Source organism: Eublepharis macularius, chromosome 7 (assembly GCF_028583425.1).
Source record: "Eublepharis macularius isolate TG4126 chromosome 7, MPM_Emac_v1.0, whole genome shotgun sequence".
Lineage (NCBI taxonomy): Eukaryota > Metazoa > Chordata > Lepidosauria > Squamata > Eublepharidae > Eublepharis > Eublepharis macularius.
Genome location: NC_072796.1, coordinates 1106432 through 1125743, shown reverse-complemented (window position 1 = coordinate 1125743; position 19312 = coordinate 1106432). Strand labels below are relative to the sequence as shown.

The following is a 19312-nucleotide window of genomic DNA, read 5'->3' as shown; positions in this document are numbered from 1 at the left end:
ACCCAAGCCACGGCGTTTTTCAAGGAAGAGAACCCCTCCCATTGCTCTTCCCTGGGAGAGAATCACATTGAGTGGCTGTTCTTTGTATGACTACACTACCCAGGGAACTTTGCAGGACCTGACACGCGCCTGGGTGTCTCGTGTAGTTTCCCTCATTGATCAGCTGTCTTTATTTGGAAATTTAGCCAACTATTTTATGAACCAGACTGCGGTAAGTATGCTGCAATACTCAAAATAATACGATTTTTAAATGTTATTTTTATTCAGTATTATTAACAAAATAACATATTGAAAGATATTGGGGCTGGCGGTGGCATATGGGACCTCTTCTCTCCACAGTTTATTGTCCAAAATTTGCAGTGAGGTAGAGAAAGCATATTTTAAAAGTTGTCATAACTTCAGGAGGTGGAGTCTGTTGTTCTATCCAACTGGAACGCCAGTCGGGTCAGTCCTTTGCCAAAGCAGACACAACAAGCATCCATTCAATCCACACTGTCTGGATTATTTCAGGTTGCTTTCCCAGGTTGATGTGGGCTCAGTCTTGTGAAGGCAAACTTGTTTCTTGTCCTTTTGATTTTGTTAAATCATGCCAGGAGAAGCTGAGTCAAATCAAGTAGAATTATGAATTTCCACTTATGAAGTGGAAGCTCCATAGATGGTAAAATCATCACTGAATGAGTTTCCTGGTATATTTTAGCGAGCTCTACGGGGTCTTTAGTAGATGGTAAAATCATCGCTGAATGAGTTTCCTGGTATATTTTAGTGAGCTCTACGGGGTCTTTAGTAGATGGTAAAATCATCGCTGAATGAGTTTCCTGGTATATTTTAGCGAGCTCTACGGGGTCTTTAGTAGATGGTAAAATCATCGCTGAATGAGTTTCCTGGTATATTTTAGCGAGCTCTATGGGGTCTTTAGTAGATGATGGACTGCTGCGTAAGAAGGGACCCTTTAACTGTGTGTTTGCTTAGTTAGATAATATCATTCAGATGACAACAAGCTACGAAGGATGAAGCGGGAACTGAGACGGCCAGAGCGAACGTGGCAGCAGAATCGGGACGAGAGAGAAGATCATCTTACAGAGCGTTTATGGAGGCCTATGAAGGATTTCTGTGCTGCCTCCATAGTGTCTGCAAGCTCACACCCGTGGCAAAATTATTTCAGGTAGTTCCGTCTCTGGTCTCCCTTTCGCAGGGAGACTGCCAAATTTAAAATTCAGCCATTAGCTGTGAGGCTTTTGGGAGCTTTTTTGCAGATAAAATCCTGTCTCTCCACCGCGACCTACTGGCCACGGTTGACACAGTAAGTGAACTGGAGACCCCTTGGCCGTTTTCAGGTCCAACTTTGGATCACTTCAGTCTGGTCTTCCAGGAGGATGTTGACAGGATCCTGTGGCTGGTGAGGCCTACTACATGCTCCCTGGACCCCTGCCCTTCGTGGCTGGTCAAGGCCAGCGTGGATAGGCTGAGGGCCCCACTGGAGGTAATTATTAACTCATCATTGAGTTCTGGGGTTTCCCCCAGGGCGTTGAAGGAAGCCGTAGTGAGACCTCTTCTGAAAAAACCCTACATTAGACCCCACCGATCCGTCCAGTTACTGCCCAGTCTCAAACCTCCCATTTCTGGGTAAGGTGATTGAACGCGCAGTGGGGGAGCAGCTGCAGGTTTTCCTGGGAGACACACCAGTCCCGGACCCATTCCAGCCTGGCTTCCGTCCGGGCCACAGGACCGAGGTGGTGCTGGTCGCCCTCAAGGACAGTCTTCGTAGGCAGCTGGATCGGGATGGGTTGGCGCTGCTGGTGTTATTGGACCTCTCCGCAGCATTCAACATGGTTGACCATGACCTGTTGACCCACCGCCTCACCGCTGTGGGGATTCGAGGGACTGCCTTGCAGCGGCTCGTCTCTTTTCTCCATGGTCAGGGACAGAGGGTGGCGCTTGGGGGGAGACTATCAACACGCCAGCCATTGCAGTGTGGTGTTCTGCAGGGGGCGATACTCTCCCCTCTGTTATTCAATCTGTATATGCACCCCCTCGCCCAGCTGGTATGGCGTTTCGGACTGGGCTGTCATCAATATGCGGATGACACCCAGTTGTATCCGATGATGGATGGCCAGCCCGACTCTGTTCCTGACACCCTGAATGTCTGGAGGCTGTGTCTGGGTGGGTGCGGCAGAGCAGACTGAAGCTGAACCCTATGAAGACAGAGGTCCTGTACTTGGGTCATGGAGTGATAGATATGGGGATTCGGCCCCTGGCATTTGATGGGGCACCACTTGTGCCCGTTCCGACAGTCAGTAGTCTTGGCGTGATGCTTGACTCCTCCTTATCAATGGAGGCCCAGGTCACGGCAGTTGCCCAGTCTGCCTTTTCCCATCTTCGGCAGGCCAGGCAGCTTGCCCCCCCCCCGCTTTCTCAACCCAGGACCTAACGACAGCGATCCATGCAATGGTCACCTCCAGATTAGACTACTGTAACTTGCTCTACGCAGGGCTTCCCTTGGGTCTGACCCAGAAGTTGCAGCGTGATTTTATTGTAAAAGACACAAGGTATTATTGTGTTTTAACAGTTGTTGTAAACCGCCCTGAGCCCGTTTGTGGGGAAGGCGGGCTATAAATGTAACAAACAAATGTAACCTTTTGAAGAAGCAGTTTGCATTATAACGTGTGTCTCATGTGTAGTTTCCTGATTTTCATTAGAGATTTTCTTTCATTTTTAACTATGTTCAATTGTTTAGAATTTACGTATTTGTAAATGGTTTGTTGGAAGAACTTTTTTTTAAAGTCTCCACATTATGGGCTTCTTTGTACCTTGCAAATTATTTTATTTTATTATTATGCAATGTTTTAAAAAATACGCACATATAACTTTTATCTATTGACTTCGTTTATAGCCTGCCTTTCCCACTGAGACTCAAGGCAGATCACAAAGTATATATTAAAAGTTAAATTCGCTTGAGACATCCAACAGACCATAGGACCAGGATTACAGAATTATAAAACAGAGCAGATAGAGAATGGTCTACGCGTGAAAACCACAAGCCATACAAAAAGGTAGAAGACTGAGCGGTGGAAACAAACAGAAGCATTACAATTGCCTAGAATCCTATTCCCTTGATCAAAGCTCCCTCATCTTGCTCCACAAACTTCTTCTCTCTTGTACCACAGTTGGGTTGAAGTCCTGCTCCGCTGTGCGGCAAAATCCTTTTTGTACTGAAGAGCTGTGTTGTTAGCCATTGGATAGCTTTGTTCACAAATGCTTTATTGTCTTAGTGCCTGTGAAGACTCCTCTGGAAATTCGTTCTGGGGCCGCCTTTTCAGGCCTTTGCTTCTGCTGGCTTCTGCAGCCGGGTCTCAAACCTCTGTGCTGATTTCAGTCCTCTTTAGTTTGTGCGGATGCTGCCGCCAATGGAATTGGGCCGTCTTCGCTACCGTGAACGAGTCTTGCTCCGATTTTGCCTAATATAAGGCCCGGTTGGGTCTCAAGGATTCCGCAGCAGAAGGGCGGCTCCTCGTTGGCTCCCTCTCCGGTACAGGGACAGAAGGCCCCTGGCAGTCAGCGAGGGGACCCTCAGTTGAGCCGGGGGCATGAGAGTGCCTGGCCAGGATTGTGGGAATAAAATAAACAGTCCCGTAGCCCCTTGCAGCCTGCTTATTTCCAGCATAAAGTTCTGGAGGAATAAACGGCGTTAGTCTCTCCACCGCACGCCTGTTTCATTCTGCTGCTCCGGACTAGCCGGGCTGCTCCCTCTCTGGGCCCATCACTCAGCCTAGGCCCCGGGGGACGCGCAATCCTAAACCAGGCCAGGATCTGGAGACGGAGCTCGCTGGGGGGACTCGGGCCAGCCGCACCGCCTCGCCTCGCCTCGCCTCGCCTGGCAGGTTTGTCGGCAGGATCAACGGCGGAGGGCGGCGGGGTGCAAGAGGCCGCCTTCGGCTCCCCGGAGGGGCAAAAAGGCGCCCGGCGGGGGGGGGGGGGTCGCAGCGGGCTTGCCGGAGACGCGGGGTGTGGGTGTGCGTGTGGGGGGGGGGGGCGGCACTGCTCCCTCCTTCTGCCGCTCCCGAGCGAAGCAGGCCGGGCAGGCGGCTGAGGAAGCCGAGAGGCGGCTGCTGAGAGACGCGCCCCCCGCCCGCCCCCTCTTGCTCCCCGCGGGCCCCTCGCCGCTTTGCTCCGCTCGGCTGTCGGCGCTGCCGGACTCCGGCGCTGCGCGGGGCACCGCGGGGCTCCCCTCCCCCCCCCCCCACACGCTCGGGCTCCACTGCCGCTTCTCCGGGCAGGGAGGCTCCATATAGCCCCGCGGGGCTTTTCGCCGAAAGGCGGGCGAGGCTGCGCCGGCTCCCCGGCTCCCCGGAGGGCTGCGCGGCCGGCGGCCGGAGCGCGGCTCCCCGCCCTCTGCTGAGACGCTCGCGGGGACGGCCAGAGCCGGCCAGCCGGCGCCTTCGCGAAGGGAGGCCGCTGCGGCGGAGCCGCCCGCGCCTTCTTGCGGCCCGGCCCGGCCGGCGCTGCGGGGCCTTCTGGGCCAGAGGGCGAAGCGGCGCTTCATCCCTCCCGGCGATTCGCGGCCCGGCCCGGCGCGGCGGGCCCGGCTCCAAAGCCCGTCCCAGGCGAGGGGCGGGGAAGGCCGGCCGCCTGCCCCGGCGGGGAGGGGAGCGGGGGGGGGGGCGGGCGAGGAGGGCCGGCAGTGCCACGACTCCACGCAGGCAGCGGCGCCTCTGCTCCGCTCCGCTCCGGGCCCCGAGGCGCACCGGCCGCGGCGAGGACGGCGAGGGAGGCGGCGGCGAGCGGCGCTCAGGCGAGGCCAGGCGAGGTGAGGCGAGACACGGCGGGCGGGCGGGCGGGCGCGCGGGGCTCTGGCTGGCCGCACCTGCGGAGCGCCCCCGGCCGCAGGGAGCCCCGGGCCAGGCGGCCGCACGCCTCCCTCGCTCGGGGCCCTCTGGCCGCCGCCGCTCGCCCAAAGCCGGCCCGGAAAGCGGCGGGCGGAGCGGACGGGGCGCCTCTGCCGGCGGCCTGGCCGCAGTGGCGACGTGTCCACGACGCCCGGAGGCAGGCGGGGAGGGGAGGGGCGGGCGCTGCGCGGAGCGCCGCGGGCCGACGGCGCCCCCTCTCGCCCGCCCTTCCGCGAGGTTCCTGGCCGGGGACCCCTGGCGGCGGCGGTGCGTTTGCCTCCGCGGGACGGCCTGGCCGAGGGTCGGCGGTCCGAGCCGGCAGCCCTTGGAGGGCGTCGCGGGGCCGCTGCGGCCCCGTCGCTCATCCGGGAGCAAGCCTTGCGGGCGCGAAGCCGGAGACTGCGCGCCCCGCAGCTCCCCCCGCGGAGAAGGGCCGGCGGGCGGCTTTAGCGCCGCGCCGCGGGCGGGCCTCCCGGGCTGGGCGGGCGCGGGCAGGGGCGCTCCGGCCAGGGGCCTCCCCGGGCTTGGCCTCCCGCGCAGGCGGGCGTCTGGCGCGCGTGCCGGCCTGTGCTCCGGAGGGCTCTGGCGCAAAGGGGCTGAAGGGCTTCGTGCCGGCGGAGCTTTTCCTGGCTGGAGGCGCAGCGCCAGTCCGCGGACGCGCCGGCGAGAATCCAGCCTCGTTGCGCTTTAAGGACCGCCCCCCCCCGGCCTCCGGCGTCTCTGCTCGGGAGGCTTCCGCGTCCCCGTCCCCCCCCCCCCCGCCCTCTGGCCAGCGGACAGCTGCGGGCTTGCCTTTCTTTGGCCGAGGCCCGTTGCCCGGGCGCGGCTTTTCGGAAAAGCAAACGGAGCAGGAGGCAGAAACGGGGGATGGGGGGAAGGAGGCAGCCGGCCAGCTGTGGCAGAGAGCGAGCGACGCATGCGCGCACAGGGGGAGAGGCGCTGCGTGCGAGGGAGAGTGAGCCCCCCCCCCCGCCTCCCCCCTTCTGCATTCTTAATTGTTTCGCCCCGTAATCCGCAAGATGCGCCGGTTGTCAAGCAGGAAGGAATCCGCTCTCTGTGTGTGTGCAGAGATCTCTGGCTTGGCTTCAGTTGAGATAACAGCAGGCTCTTCCCTGTTTGTCCTAAGCCCCTTGTTCGTTTTGGAGGCCCTCCCGGGCCATATAGGGATCATAGTGGTCTCCTTTGACTGCCTGGAAGAGTTCTGGAAACAATAGCAAAGCCGTGAAAATAGTGCACGCGGATAAGCCCTTTAAAGCAGCGCTCCCCTGTCGCAGAAGTTAGTTGGACGCCTGTTGATTCATAAATGTGCCCCGTTACCTCCGTGCTGCCCATTCTCTTGCTGCCTTGCCTCAGCCTTGCGCCGTCGCTCGCTCTCCCTCCCTCCCTCCCTCCCTCCCTCCATGAGTGACTCTGCCTTTGTCCTTCCCTGCCCCCCCCCCCCGCAACCGCGATCCATCTCTTGATCCATCTGCAGTGATCCAGGGAATCGGTGTACGGTTCTGTGCCCCTCCGCCCTGCTGGGACCTGTGTTCCAGTCTTGCCTGAGCCTGCAGAGCAAGGGGTTTGGGACTGACAGAGCAAGAGAAGGTGGGGATATACAGAGCGAGCACCACATGTGAAGCACTGCAGAACCTGCGCACTGCTTCTGCGGGGCGGAAGTGGAGGGATGAGGGCCAGTGGAATACAGTGGTCAACATGTTGGACTGCAGAAACCTAGGTTCAGATCACTGCTTGCTGTGAAATGTACTGGGTGGCCATGGCCCAGTCTCTTTCTGTCAATCCAGTTACCTCACAGGGCTGTTGTGAGGATAAAAATTATTTATTTATTTACATACTTCATTTATCATGGGTCTCATGAGTCTCCTCTTTTGAGACTCTAGGTGGATTACAGAATGATAAAAGAGTACAGTAACAGCCGGCATAAATAAATAATGCAATAAAACTGGAGAACCTGGGCTCCTTGGAGGAAGGGCGGAATAAGAGAGTATTCAGTAAGTATATCACACCGGGGGAGGGGGTGATTTACCATTTTTGTTCTTGTGGGTATATGAATGATTTTATAGGCAGCTTAATTTTCCTTCTCCAAGAAGTTCAGAGTGAGTATCTGAGGTTTCTTAATCATGTATGGACAATCACCACAATTCGGAGTCCTGCACACTCAAGAGGTGTTTCTCCATCAGTAGTTCCCCACAAACACCTGGGTGCACCACCTTGGTAGCTCTTGTTCACCGGGTGACTGAACCCTTTTGTGTTCGGAGTAGGCAGCAAATCTCACCTTCGTGGCAACACGAGTGTTTAGGGAAAAGCAGCCATGTGTGTATCGACCGCTCAGGCGACTCTCGGGTTAGTGAATGCCTGGCTGACTTGGCGCTTTGGGCCTCTGTGAATGAGGAGGGAACTGGTCAGAAGGCCGCCCAGTTCCTTGCAGTCTTTCTAGTATTGGCGGAGGGGTGTGTGCCAAGGCCTTTCCTTGGAGGCATCACGTGCCACCTGGGTCTCCTGCAAGGCTTTATGCAAGCCCTTAGCATGAAGGTGGCTCAGCCCTTTTGAGGCACAGGACGGAATGGCAACTTGCGTGAGGCAAGAGGGTGCTTTTTGTCGTCTCTGAGAAGGTCGTTTGGTGGTGCCTTCCGTGCTCATTCTCCCCCCCCCCCCCGCCTAAGCAATGCTGTAAGCAAAGCGGAACGAGCCCAGTGACATGTGGTGCTGGCCAGTTGCGGGGGGCTCCATTGGTGAATGCGTCATCTTGGGAAAGCCGACTTGTAAATGGACTAATAGGGGAGCTTCATAGCCTGTTGGTTGAGGAAGACTTTTTAGATAGCCCTTGGCTTACGTTGTGCGCAGTGTTTGTGGACGTGGGAATTGGTGGTTCCTTCAAGATACCTGGTGCTAGTTTTGAGCTCCAGGGTGACTCAAGGCATCAACAGCCTTCCAGGAAGACTCTGCCAGAGTGAATCCTCAACGGCTGGAGAAGGCCCAGCAGGTGCAGCAGTTCGCAAGCAGTCTGGGAGCCGCCCCCCCCCCCCCCGTCCAGAAGGTATGGCTCCCAGGCAGGATATGTTTCGGCAAAGTGCAAACCGTTGGAGGGGGGAATGCCCGAGTAGAAGAAAGATGTTCAGGGAAAAGCTGCTGCTGTAGAAGGACCACCAGTAGCAACTTAAGAATAAGAACAGACCAGGTGAAGAGATACCTGAATACCTGCTGAGCTGGGTAACTTCTAGATTATTGGATTCATGTTAAGAAGTAAGCCTCATTCTTTCAGCAAGCACTTTTCTTTGAAAGGAAGGACAGTGGTTGCATCTGGCTACATCTAGTGCTCCCTCAGTGCTTGCAATCATGTTTGAAATATCAGTGAAACACGTTTCTTCTTAGATGATGTTCCGTTGCTATTTCTGACTGCTTTAGATCTTAGAAGATGGTGTTTTAGGCCAAAGTGAGGAAAAACAGAATCAAATTGGCGGACTCTGCCTGATACATTAGCTTGTATTCAAAAAGTAGACTGTTCTCTGAGCTGTTCTTCCATATTTTAAGCTGTTGCCATCTGCATTAAACCAATGGTATAATTGTTAGTTCAAGTGAAAGAAAAAAGATCAATATGGTAGATGTTTGTTTAATAGGGAAATTTTTGACCTCGTTACTCTTGACAAAATGTATGCGCCCAGTACTCAGCAGTCTACATTTGGAAGACTTTTTTTGGAAATTATCAGACAGTGCTAAAGGAGGCATTACTATGGGAGGTAATTTTCAGTGGTGTGATTGATACTTTTTTAGAAGTAATCCCTACTCACCTATGTTTGTTTGTTTTAAGTTTGTTTTAAAAGACAGGACCTCTAATTTTGAAAGTCAATTGCATGGAGCCTGGGTAAACATCTGGGATGCAGGCTAAAACTTATATTATGGTTTCCCCCCCCCCGCATTAATATTGAAGTATATTCTAATAAACTGAAAATGAAATCTAAATAAATCTTAGTACAAAATAATGCACGTAACTTAGGAATGGTGCATAAAACAGCCCAAGATGAAAAGATCCGAAAGAAATGGTTGTGTACTGGAAAATGCTTGGTTTTCAACATATAAACAAAATAAGGACTCTTATTTACTGAACTGAACTTCCATCAGAGTTCATTAAAACTTGCTCTAATTGTCTGTGAGAATGTTTAACTGCTTACTTGACACTTGGAAGGATGTAAAGATTACCTTGATTTTGAAGCATGGTAAAGATCCATCATGGATAGCCTATGTGTATTATGCTAACTTCTGAACAATAACAGTGTAAATTAAACATTTACCTTGCAAAGTTGTAATTTTTCACAGTTACACGTGAGTGAAATTTCACCACATTGTCGCTTGCTGTCATTTTCTTTGCACCACCCAAAGAATGTCTGAGCTGCCTTTGTCCTGCTGCTGACCTTTCCCTTCCACCGTCCCTGCCTGGAGGGTTTTTGTACACAAAGAGGTCAGGGTGTTGCCTGCTGCCAATGCAATGCAGACCGCCAGGGAGGCCTGTCAAGAAGGGGATATCCCCGGAACAGCATGAGAGAGGAGTGGGGGGGGGTCTGCAGTGAGAGGAGAGAATGGGCAAAAATTGCCCCCCTCCCTTCCACCAGTGGGATCCTCCAGGTTACCCTACCAATAAGAACATCCTCTCTATATGTAATGTCTTCCGCATACATAAAATCTTTGTTGATGAAGTGCTTGTCTCCATAGTATAAAAAGTATGAAGATAGCATAGCGGAATCCAGAAGTGACCCAAAGACTCCATAAAGGTTGGTAAGTGAAGAAGTGGAAAATATCTGAAAGAGAGAGCAATTGAAAGGACCTGTTAATTTAAGTTTGACTTAAAATATAGCAGATGACTGGAAGTCGTACAGGAGTTTGTCTTGTTTATGAAGGCAAATGGACCAAATTCTAAGGTATACGTCCAAAAGGTGGCAGTATTTTTAAATGTTACAGGCAATGAAGCGGTTTCATTATTGAGTGGTTTTAATCTGCCCCCAAAATCGAAACAATTGTGATTTCATCAATCAAAAGTTTCACAACAATTGTTTACCAATGAAAAATTAGACTTGTGAAAGATGCATGTTTCAGACAGGGGCCGTTTCCAGATGGCTTACCTGAAGCCGCTCCATGCCGAAATGTTGTGGATCGTGCCGGGGAAAACGCGAAATATCACGTTTTCTCGCGCGAGTTTTGCACGACGTCGTGCAAAACTCGCGTGACAAAATGTGATATTTTGCGTTTTCCCCGGCATGATCCACAACATTGCGGCATGGAGCAGCTTCAGGTAAGCCATCTGGAAACGGCCAAGGTATCAGACAGAGGGTGAAACTTTGCAACAAACTTGACAGCATTTGTGAGAATCAGCCAATTCCTTCAGTACAGATCAAATAGTGGTTAATGATCAGACCCTGGAACTTGAACAAGCGTCTGAACTTGAACAAAGCACTTCATTACAAGTCAAGCAACTGAAATGAGTTAACAATACAGGTTTGGGGAATGCCAGATACCGGAAAGGGAGACCCAAGATTTGGGCAGTATGGATCAGTGATGAAACCAGAAAATAAAGGAGCAATGTGAAGAGTCTGAAATGCAAGAAATGTGGAAAAAGTAACCAGGCGTGACTTTGACCAGTACATGGAAAGATTTGTTTCATGTTTAATGGGTACCATCATTTTCCATTGGTGTGAAACAGCAAGTGTACAGGGACTGGAAAGAAGCAACAGAGACAATCGGTGCAAAATGTTAAAGCAGCAAACTGGGAGACATCATGACGGCAACGACAGTGCCTTAACAAAGGCAGATATGATAACTTGGATCATAAGAAAAATGGAGGCAGAAAAGATTGGAGTATAGCATTGTCACGCGATGTAACTGAAGTCAAGCTTTTGTTAGATACTCATACATCTTCAGTATTCTGGAAAGATACCTATAAAATCTTATAAACTGTCATGTACACCTCATGTACCATTTGGCAGTTCCTGTTTGACACGGTTACTTTTGGTTTATGTTTTTTCACAAAAAAGAACAGCAAATAACACTAGGATGTGGAAAGCAGAAGAGTTTATATAATAATAATAACATTTGATTTATATTCCGCCCTTCAGGACAACTTAATGCCCACTCAGAGCGGTTTACAAAGTATGCTATTAATAGCGCCACAACAATAATCACCCTGTGAGGTGGGTGGGGCTGAGAGAGCTCTGAGAGAGCTGTGACTAGCCCAAGGTCACCCAGCTGGCTTCAAGGGGAGGAGTGGGGAATCAAACCCGGCTCTCCTGATTAGAGTCCTGCGCTCTTAACCACGACACCAAACTACACCAGACTGGCTAGATGACGTTTACTATGGGGGACGACACAAGAAGATCATGATCAGAGACTGATAAAAAGTTAGTTTGGCACACAAAACAAGACATTTGAGGTAATTACTTCAAAAGAATGCACGGTGGTGTTGGGAGGAGCGTCATCACAAAGTGTTTGAAGACATAAAATAATTAAGAGTTCACTAGCATCAAACTATTCAGTAACAAAGTGTCAACGGCTGTTTCACAGCATAGGCCAAGAGCGGTTCTTTTACAATAGTATGGCACAAATCGGTGATCGGAGGCATCTGTTTTGCGGTCAGTGACAATTACTTAGAGAGTTGGTCCACTCAAAGCATTCACAATTGTTGTGGTATGGAAAAAAATCATGTTTTTTTTTTTTAATATGGTAGGCAATTTGTTCTGGGCCCTGGTATTGTACGAAACACGAATAACTATTTTTTTTAAAAAGATGTGAAATACACAGCTGTGCTTACAATGATAATTTCTTCACCAGCAGTTATATGATTTCAAATTGCTCCATGCCTCGTGGAGGTCTCTGATTGTCGGAGACACATTAGCTAAAGCATATGCTGAGGCAAATGAAAATGTAAAGATAGAATTGGTTTCCGTACTTGTTAATTTATTGAAAAAACCCAAATGTCTGTGACAACGTGGAAGGTAATTGTGGAGGCAACACACCGTAACGTCCCATTGCAGCAAGAGATGAAAGCAATTAACAGTGCAATCCCAAGCAGAGTTACTCCAGTCTAAGCCCGTTTAAATTAGTGGGCCTAGACAGGAGTAACTGTGTTTAGAATTGCACTGTAAGTCTGTGGGTGCTAAAAGTAAGTTTCCACTGCCTTATAGAAATTTTAGCAGTGAACTAAGTATAATTTTTTTATGTAACAGCCTTAACTAGCAGAGTAGATAAAGTCCTGCTAATACAGCACAACAAACTCCAGCACATTCCTGAGCTGAGTCCCACTGTTCTGTGGCCACCGACTTCAAGGGATTTAGAAGCATTTAATTCTCTCTAGAATTGCACTGATAATAGTAATGTCCTGTAGTCTAAGAAGTGACATATCAGAACAGTTACTTGAAGGTCATTTAGAAATGAAATGCTGTATGTGTAGAGCAAAAGATACTATGTCCTGGTTGCAAACGAAGATAAACATGAAGAAACCATTTAATCTTACGGCATATGTAAAAATGTAGACAATCTGTGGTTGTGGTTAAAGAGCTACTGCTACCATTGTCAGTTGACTTATTTGTACATAAATGTAATAGAAATGTTTTAGTAATAGATTATTATTCATATTTTCCTGAGTTTACAATACTTAAAAGGTAAAGGTAGTCCCCCTATGCAAGCACTGAGTCATTACTGACCCATGGGAGGGGACGTTGCATCACAACGTTTTCTCGGCAGATTTTTTGTCACGGGTTGGTTTGCCATTGCCTTCCCCAGTTGTCTACACTTTACCCCCAGGAAACTGGGTACTCATTGTACCGACCTTGGAAGGATGGAAGGCTGAGCCAACCTTGAGCCGGCTACCTGAACCCGGCTTCCTCCAGGATCAAACTCAGGTCATGAGCAGAGCTTGGGCTGCAGTACTGGAGCTTACCACTCTGCGCCACGGGGCTCTCTTACAACACTTACAAAGAATTAAATCAATCTTAGCTATAAATAGAAAAGAGCAAGAGTCCAGTAGCACGTATAAGACTTAACAAAATTTGTGGCAGGGTATGAGCTTTCATGAGTCACAGCTCACTTTTTCAGATCATACTATGCTATAAATGGTATACCTACAGAGGTGGTAACAGACAATGGCCTCAGTTTATTTGTGCTACATTTTGGGATTTCACTGGATTATGACTTTCAACAGGTTACTTCCAGAGACAATATCCTCAATCTAATGATTTAGCAGAAAATTGATTAAGAAATTGATTTTGCAAACAACCATTTTGAACTCTCACAATGTTGCTGCCACATCTTTTATTACAATGTCCTTAGTCTCTCAGTGTTTTCCATTGACTAAGTTTTCAATCATATTTGTTTAACAGTAGTAAATTATGAGAGGCATTGTCATAGAACATCTTCTGGTTTTGTTTATTTTCTATTTTATTTTCTCTTCAACTTGCTGGTTTCAGTTTCAAATTCATTGGGAGTCTGTTTCAGAATTTCCTCCCAAATAACGCCCCCCCCCCAAACCATTTCTAATTAGTTCTGTAGATCTTGCAGAGTTTTTTTAAAAAATATCAAGAATATTGTTATATCTATGAGAGATTCTCGTATCATAAACAACAGAATTCAAGCTTAAAAAATTATCCTCAGATGTTACCTAACACCAAAGAGACTTTCATTATTTTCACAAACTCAGTCACCTTATTGTTGGAAAATCAAAAAGAGTCCAGTAGCACCTTTAAGACTAACCAACTTTATTGTAGCATAAGCTCTTGATAATCACAGTTCTCTTCGTCAGATGCATGGAGGGCAAGAAGAAACTGGTCAGATACAGAGGAGGAGAGGGGAACGCGGAGTAGATGCAAACAGCTGCTTCTGATACGGAGATCAATTTGCTTCTGTTAAGGAAATCAGTTACTTCTGATAATGAGACAACCATTCATAGTCCCTTATTGTTGGAAAGGATGCAGTTTAACAGGGTCTTTCGATCATTGCTGGTGGAACTGTCCCCTAGTTAAAAACTATTGGATCGAGATCTTAAAGAATATAAAAGAAACAACAGGTTATGAAATACCCTTTGATATTAAGCTAATCTTTCTAAATCAATGGGACAACGTGGATATCCCAAGTATTAGGAAAGAATTAATTAATAACCTCCTAATGGCTGGAAAATCCCTTTTGGCAGCTAACTGGAAGACCCCAAAAATCCCATCTATTGACAGTTGGTTTTCCAGAGTCTGGGATTATTATTTCCAGGAGAGGGTTTATGATTCTATTTATAAGTCTCAGCACTTTCCAAAAGAAACTGATTTTATGACAAAATGGCTCCCTTTCTTTGACTATTTGTTGACCAATGATATCCACCCTCCAAAGCATTTATTGTTTGTCTCAGGGTGTTTCTGAGCAATATGTTAGGTTTCATACAAAGTGTAAAGAACATCCCTCTCTGCTTAGATATATTGCAGTTCTCTAACTGAATCTTATTTCTTTGTTAATATTATATTTGAAAACTGGTAGTATATTATAAGCTATCTGTTTTTTCTTTTATTATAGTTGACTTTAACATTGTGTAATTTGTTTTCTTGTTTATGCATTGTATGTTGTTTTTAAAGTTAATAAAAAGTTTTTAAAAAAAAGAAAAAAAAGGAATATTGTTATATCGATATACCATTGAAGCAAGTTCACTGATTCCTCAGCTTTTGTTTTAAGAAAAGTAAGTCTCAAGCCCCTTCCCCTTTGCAGAGACATAAGGAAAAAGGGAAGGGGCTAGATAATTACCTCTTTTAGAAATGAAAGCTGAGAATAGACAACCTGCTACACCTGTTGTTAAAACAGTATAACAATATAATGATATTCTGGTGCTGTTTTAAAAATAAACACGGTAGGAGGGAGGAAATGGCTGCTGTGGGGACAGAGTCCAAATTTTCCCATCCACCCTGCAGCCATTCAGTCCTTCCTGCGATCTTTCTCCAAACTTCGAAGCGAAGCAGGTTTGAGAAAGATTGGCAAAAAGATAGACGAGCCACCAGAGGTGCGTGAATGTACCACAATGCAGTGTGGAAGCAGGAGGGGACACTTCTCCACAGCATTGAAGTCAGGTCAGATGACCAATGCAGAAAGGGCCTGATTCTGCTAATTCAGTATAATATATCTCCCACCACTTCTTGTTCTGCATTCCTGTATAGTTGCATTCAGGCATAAATATGGCTGCTTGTCTTGCTTTGCTAGAATGGCTTCCCTTGTGCAGAATCTCTGCTCAGCTCTTTTGACGTCTGTTGCGATTTTCATTATCCTTGTGAGTCTTTTGGAAGAATACAGTTTCTATGTTCAATTTTTTTAGATGTGTAAGCAGGGCTTTTTTTCTGGGAAAAGAGGTGGTGGAACTCAGTGGGTTGCCCTCGGAGAAAATGGTCACATGGCTGGTTGCCCCGCCCCCTGATCTCCAGACAGAGGGGAGTTTAGATTGCCCTCCACAGCGTGGCATGGAGGGCAATCTAGACTCCCCTCTGTCTGGAGATCAGGGGGCAGGGTGACCAGCCATGTGACCATTTTCAAGAGGTTCCAGAACTCCGTTCCACCACGTTCCGGCTGAAAAAAAGCCCTGTGTGCAAGTATTCAAGTACACTTAAGGGATCCAGGTTCCTTTACATTAAATGTGATTACGTTTAGACTTACCATGATTTGCCAGTCCTTCCTCCTCCTTTGCCTACTTCCATCCTACAGCAGACACGTCCATTTCTAATCACTGGTGTACACATTGAGTTATCCTTATATGGAAAAACCAATTTCATGGGATGCTAGGTAACTAAAACTCACTGGTTTCTGTTTTGTGGATCGCTTCTGCATTGGCTGTCTGCGTTGAACATTACTGGCTGTTGGCGTGGAATCAGCAGGCGTTGGCCTTGGCTGAGTCACTTGACAAGACTGGTGGTTAGTGGGAACAGGCAAAGGCGGATCTTGCGCAGCTCTCAAAGCCGGCAGTTTACCTTTCAGTGTTACTAATCTGACTCTAACGGCCCCTCGTTCTGCTCGAGGGAGGGCAGCCCGAGATAGACTTCAGATGCGAAAAGGCGTCGTAGCATTGAAGCCGGCTGCTTTCCTGGCTGCTGCAGGATGGACATCTTTGCTAGATGTAATGAAATGTGTCTCTTCGGGGTGAACGGTTTCTTCCGAATCAGTCAAATCTGTCACGGCGTCAGCAGCGTTCTGACTATTTGATTTAATCACAAAATTTTCAGGGCGTATACCTAGACTACATTTCTTAATAACAACCCTTGAAGAACTGATCCATATTGATAACAGTTTTTGTCTGTTCCTGTAAATTAACACTGGTACAAGGTTATAATGTATATCATGAATAAGGTTCCCCATCCCCAGTGAAGTGCGTCAGTCCCAATCAGGTCTGCATTGCTCAGTGATAGCCTTAAAAGATAGCTTAAATGCTGAACGGCTGATCTTTCTAATCCCAATACGAGAGACTACTTTGGTAAGGGGACACTGACAATGTCAATTTAGAAGGCTGCAGAATGATATTATTTTGTGAACCAGTGGCGGGTTATTCTACATCAAAAGACTTCATTGGTCTACTTTGGTTTCTTGAAGACTTTGATAGACCCATTAAGGAATGTGCTTAACCTTTCAAATTTAATCTTGGTTTGATTTAAAAGATGATGTATCTGCTGGACTCTTAGCAACTTAATAGTGGGACTGTCTCTGGGAGGGAGGCCAATGGGATGCTCCGTTCTCTGAGTCTCTTAGAGGGAGGGGTGGGCTCTTGGACCCCCAGCAGTGCCGTCTCAGGTTGCATGTGTGGGAAAGGGTGTGGCGGAGATGGCTTGCTGGGCCAATGTGTTTCAGGGGATAGGCAAGCCACAGAACATGACGGGGGTGGGTGGGGCTGTGTCATGCCCCCCCCGAACCAGCCCGGTGACTCAGCCCTGAGGGGCCAAGGCTGGGGGGCCAGCAGGATGACTCTGCAGAGGCACCCACCCACCACCCTCCAACAGCTCCCGAGGCCCCCTTGCCAGAGCCTGCAAGGGAGGCCTTGCCACTGGCTGCTGAGATAAGCACTAGGCCTCCACCATACAGGTCATGAGCCTGGGCTTGTAGCCCCTCAGGACCTGCTCCCATTGGTGGAAGGTCCAGGCAGAGACGGCGCAAAGGAGAAGTGCCCGACTGGCCGCGTGCAGTCCCAGCCTGGATCCAGAACAGGGCTATGGAGAGTGGTACTTCTTCACAGGATCCTGGCCTGTGCAGCCCAGCCTCAGGAGCCTCCACACTCGCCAGCAAGTGCAGCTGAGCCAAATCAACTCCTTGCCGATTTAGACTGAGGCTTGGGCAGGCTGCGCAGCTGGATCAGCCAGTACAATAGGTGGAAGCCCTGCAGTCCAGCGCCAGAGGAGCCTCCCAGGTCCTACCAGCCAAGCCTGAGGCCCTACTCCCGGGGAGACCAGGCCGGGCAGAGCACAGGGAAGGGTGGGGTGGTGGGGGCTGGGTGGCAAATTGTTAGCCTGAGGCACGCAATTAGCTAACTGGCATCAGTAGTCAAGAGTAACATAACCCAGAGCTGGAAGGGGTACTAAGGACATCTAGTCCAGCCCCCTGCACAATGCAGGTAATTCACAGCTATTTCCCCCCTCAGCCCTCTCCTGACCCCTGCTCTATGCCCAGAGGAAGGCAAAAAGCCTCCAGGATCCCCAACCAATCTGGCCTGGAAGAAAATAACTTGCTTCTTTCTCTATATGACAACCCTTCAAGTACTTGATGAGGGCTCTCATATCACCTCTCGGTTGCCTCCTCTGCTCACATACGCAGAGCTCCTTCAACCTTTCCTCATAGGACTTGGCCTCCAGACCCCTCACCATCTTCGTTGCCCTCCTCTGGACACGTTCCAGCTTGTCAACAGCTTTCTTCAACTGTGGTGCCCAAAACTGAACACAGCCCTCCAAGTGAAGTCTAATCAGAGCAGAGTAAAGTGATACCATCACTTCGCGTGATCTGTACACTAGTCTTCTCTTAATACCGCCTCAGCCCTCATTTGCCTTTTAAACTCCTGCATCACGCTGCTGACTCATGTTTCGTGCATGTTCTACTGAGACCCCTGGATCTTTTTCACGAGTACAACTGCCAGGACAAGCCTCCCCCATCTTATAAGTATACCTTGGATTTTTCCTACCTAACTGCAGACCTTTACATTTATCTCGGTTGAAATTCATGTTGTTAGTTTTAGCCCAGTTTTCCAGTTTTGTGGGGGGGGGGCTTCTATCAGAGCTCTCTGTTGGGTCGCCACATCCTGGCTTTGAACCTCAGGCCCCAGATGTGCAGTTCTCCAGGCTTTCTCTATAGCTCTTTCAGTCTTGTATGTATCCCGTTCTTAGAGGACCACGGAGCCTAAGGACAGGGTTGCGAATGCCACATCATATGTCCTCGTCCCCCTCCTGTGTGTTCCTGCTTTTGTGGTTGTGAGGCGAGGGAGGCTCTGTGAGGAGCAAGTTCTACTTCTGTCCCCTCTCTCCTTTTATTATTGCCAGCCAAGCATTCAGAAGCTGAGTTTTGCCTTCATTCCACATTTTGTCAAGGAAGAATCCATCCATGTCTCCTGGTCCAATTCCGGGCTGTTACTGTTGAGCTCTGGGCATGGTTTGGTCCTCCATACATGCGCAGTTCTGGTTTTGCTTGCTATTCACCATGTTGTTGTTCTTCCAACTGAAAAAAAGCCTCTTTCCCTTAACAGGATTTGAAGCAGGGGTGGGCATGGCTTCCTTGTGTGTATATGTATGCACAATCTCTTTCTGAGTGGGTTTTAAGGGGCTAAGAACAAAACTTGCAAGACAGTGTAGATTAATACATTTCTTTAAGTCAACACTTCTAAAATTTGGAACAATACAACAAGATTTGTCTAACTAAACACGTGAGTGTAACAGAGAACTAAAACTTTCAAGGGATGTCTTAGAATTCAGCCAAGCTGCTTAAGAGAACTTTCTGGCGAGCAAAGTCCAACTTTTCTGGAACACCAAGGGCCAAAATCATTTAACCCCCTTTGACTAATTAATTTTCACACACAGTGCGGTTTTAGTTACCTTATTCAAGATGACAAGAGCATGGAAAATCTTACCGAGCTCCTCCGGCAACCAGCCTCTTCCTCGAGTGCTCAGCTGCAGACACGGATTCTGTCCTCCTGGGCAAACCCGGCTAGCTCTTGGGCTTCCTCACAACAAGTGAGCTGTGGAGGTGGCTGGATGAGGTGCAGGGAATACGGACCCTTCCCTCCGGGTGTCTTATTGCATCCAAGATGCCCGTGTGCCATTGTGCATGCGTGGTGCAGCCACCACCTGTAGGGGGGCTTGTGGTGTTTTAATTGCGGAGCTCGCCTTGGCTTTGCCGTGCACCTGCGTTCCGTTTGCGCCTTGTGGATGTGGGAAGGCATGGTGATGCCTTGGAGGAGC

General features: G+C 49.1%; 2 protein-coding genes across 3 annotated transcripts in view; one reads left to right on the top strand and one right to left on the bottom strand.

The window, feature by feature from the left end:
- Positions 1-3892: 3892 nt before the first annotated feature.
- Positions 3893-5248, bottom strand: LOC129333284 (collagen alpha-1(I) chain-like). Its single transcript, XM_054984816.1, has one exon. The coding sequence runs from the start codon at positions 5246-5248 to the stop codon at positions 3893-3895; it is 1356 nt and encodes a 451-aa protein (XP_054840791.1).
- Positions 4678-19312, top strand: part of RRBP1 (ribosome binding protein 1) — a 79700-nt gene continuing 65065 nt past the window's right edge. For both annotated transcript variants that reach the window (XM_054984661.1, XM_054984660.1), the window contains exon 1: positions 4678-4804. The gene's annotated coding sequence lies outside the window, so the exon portion shown is untranslated. The remainder of the gene's footprint in view (positions 4805-19312) is intronic.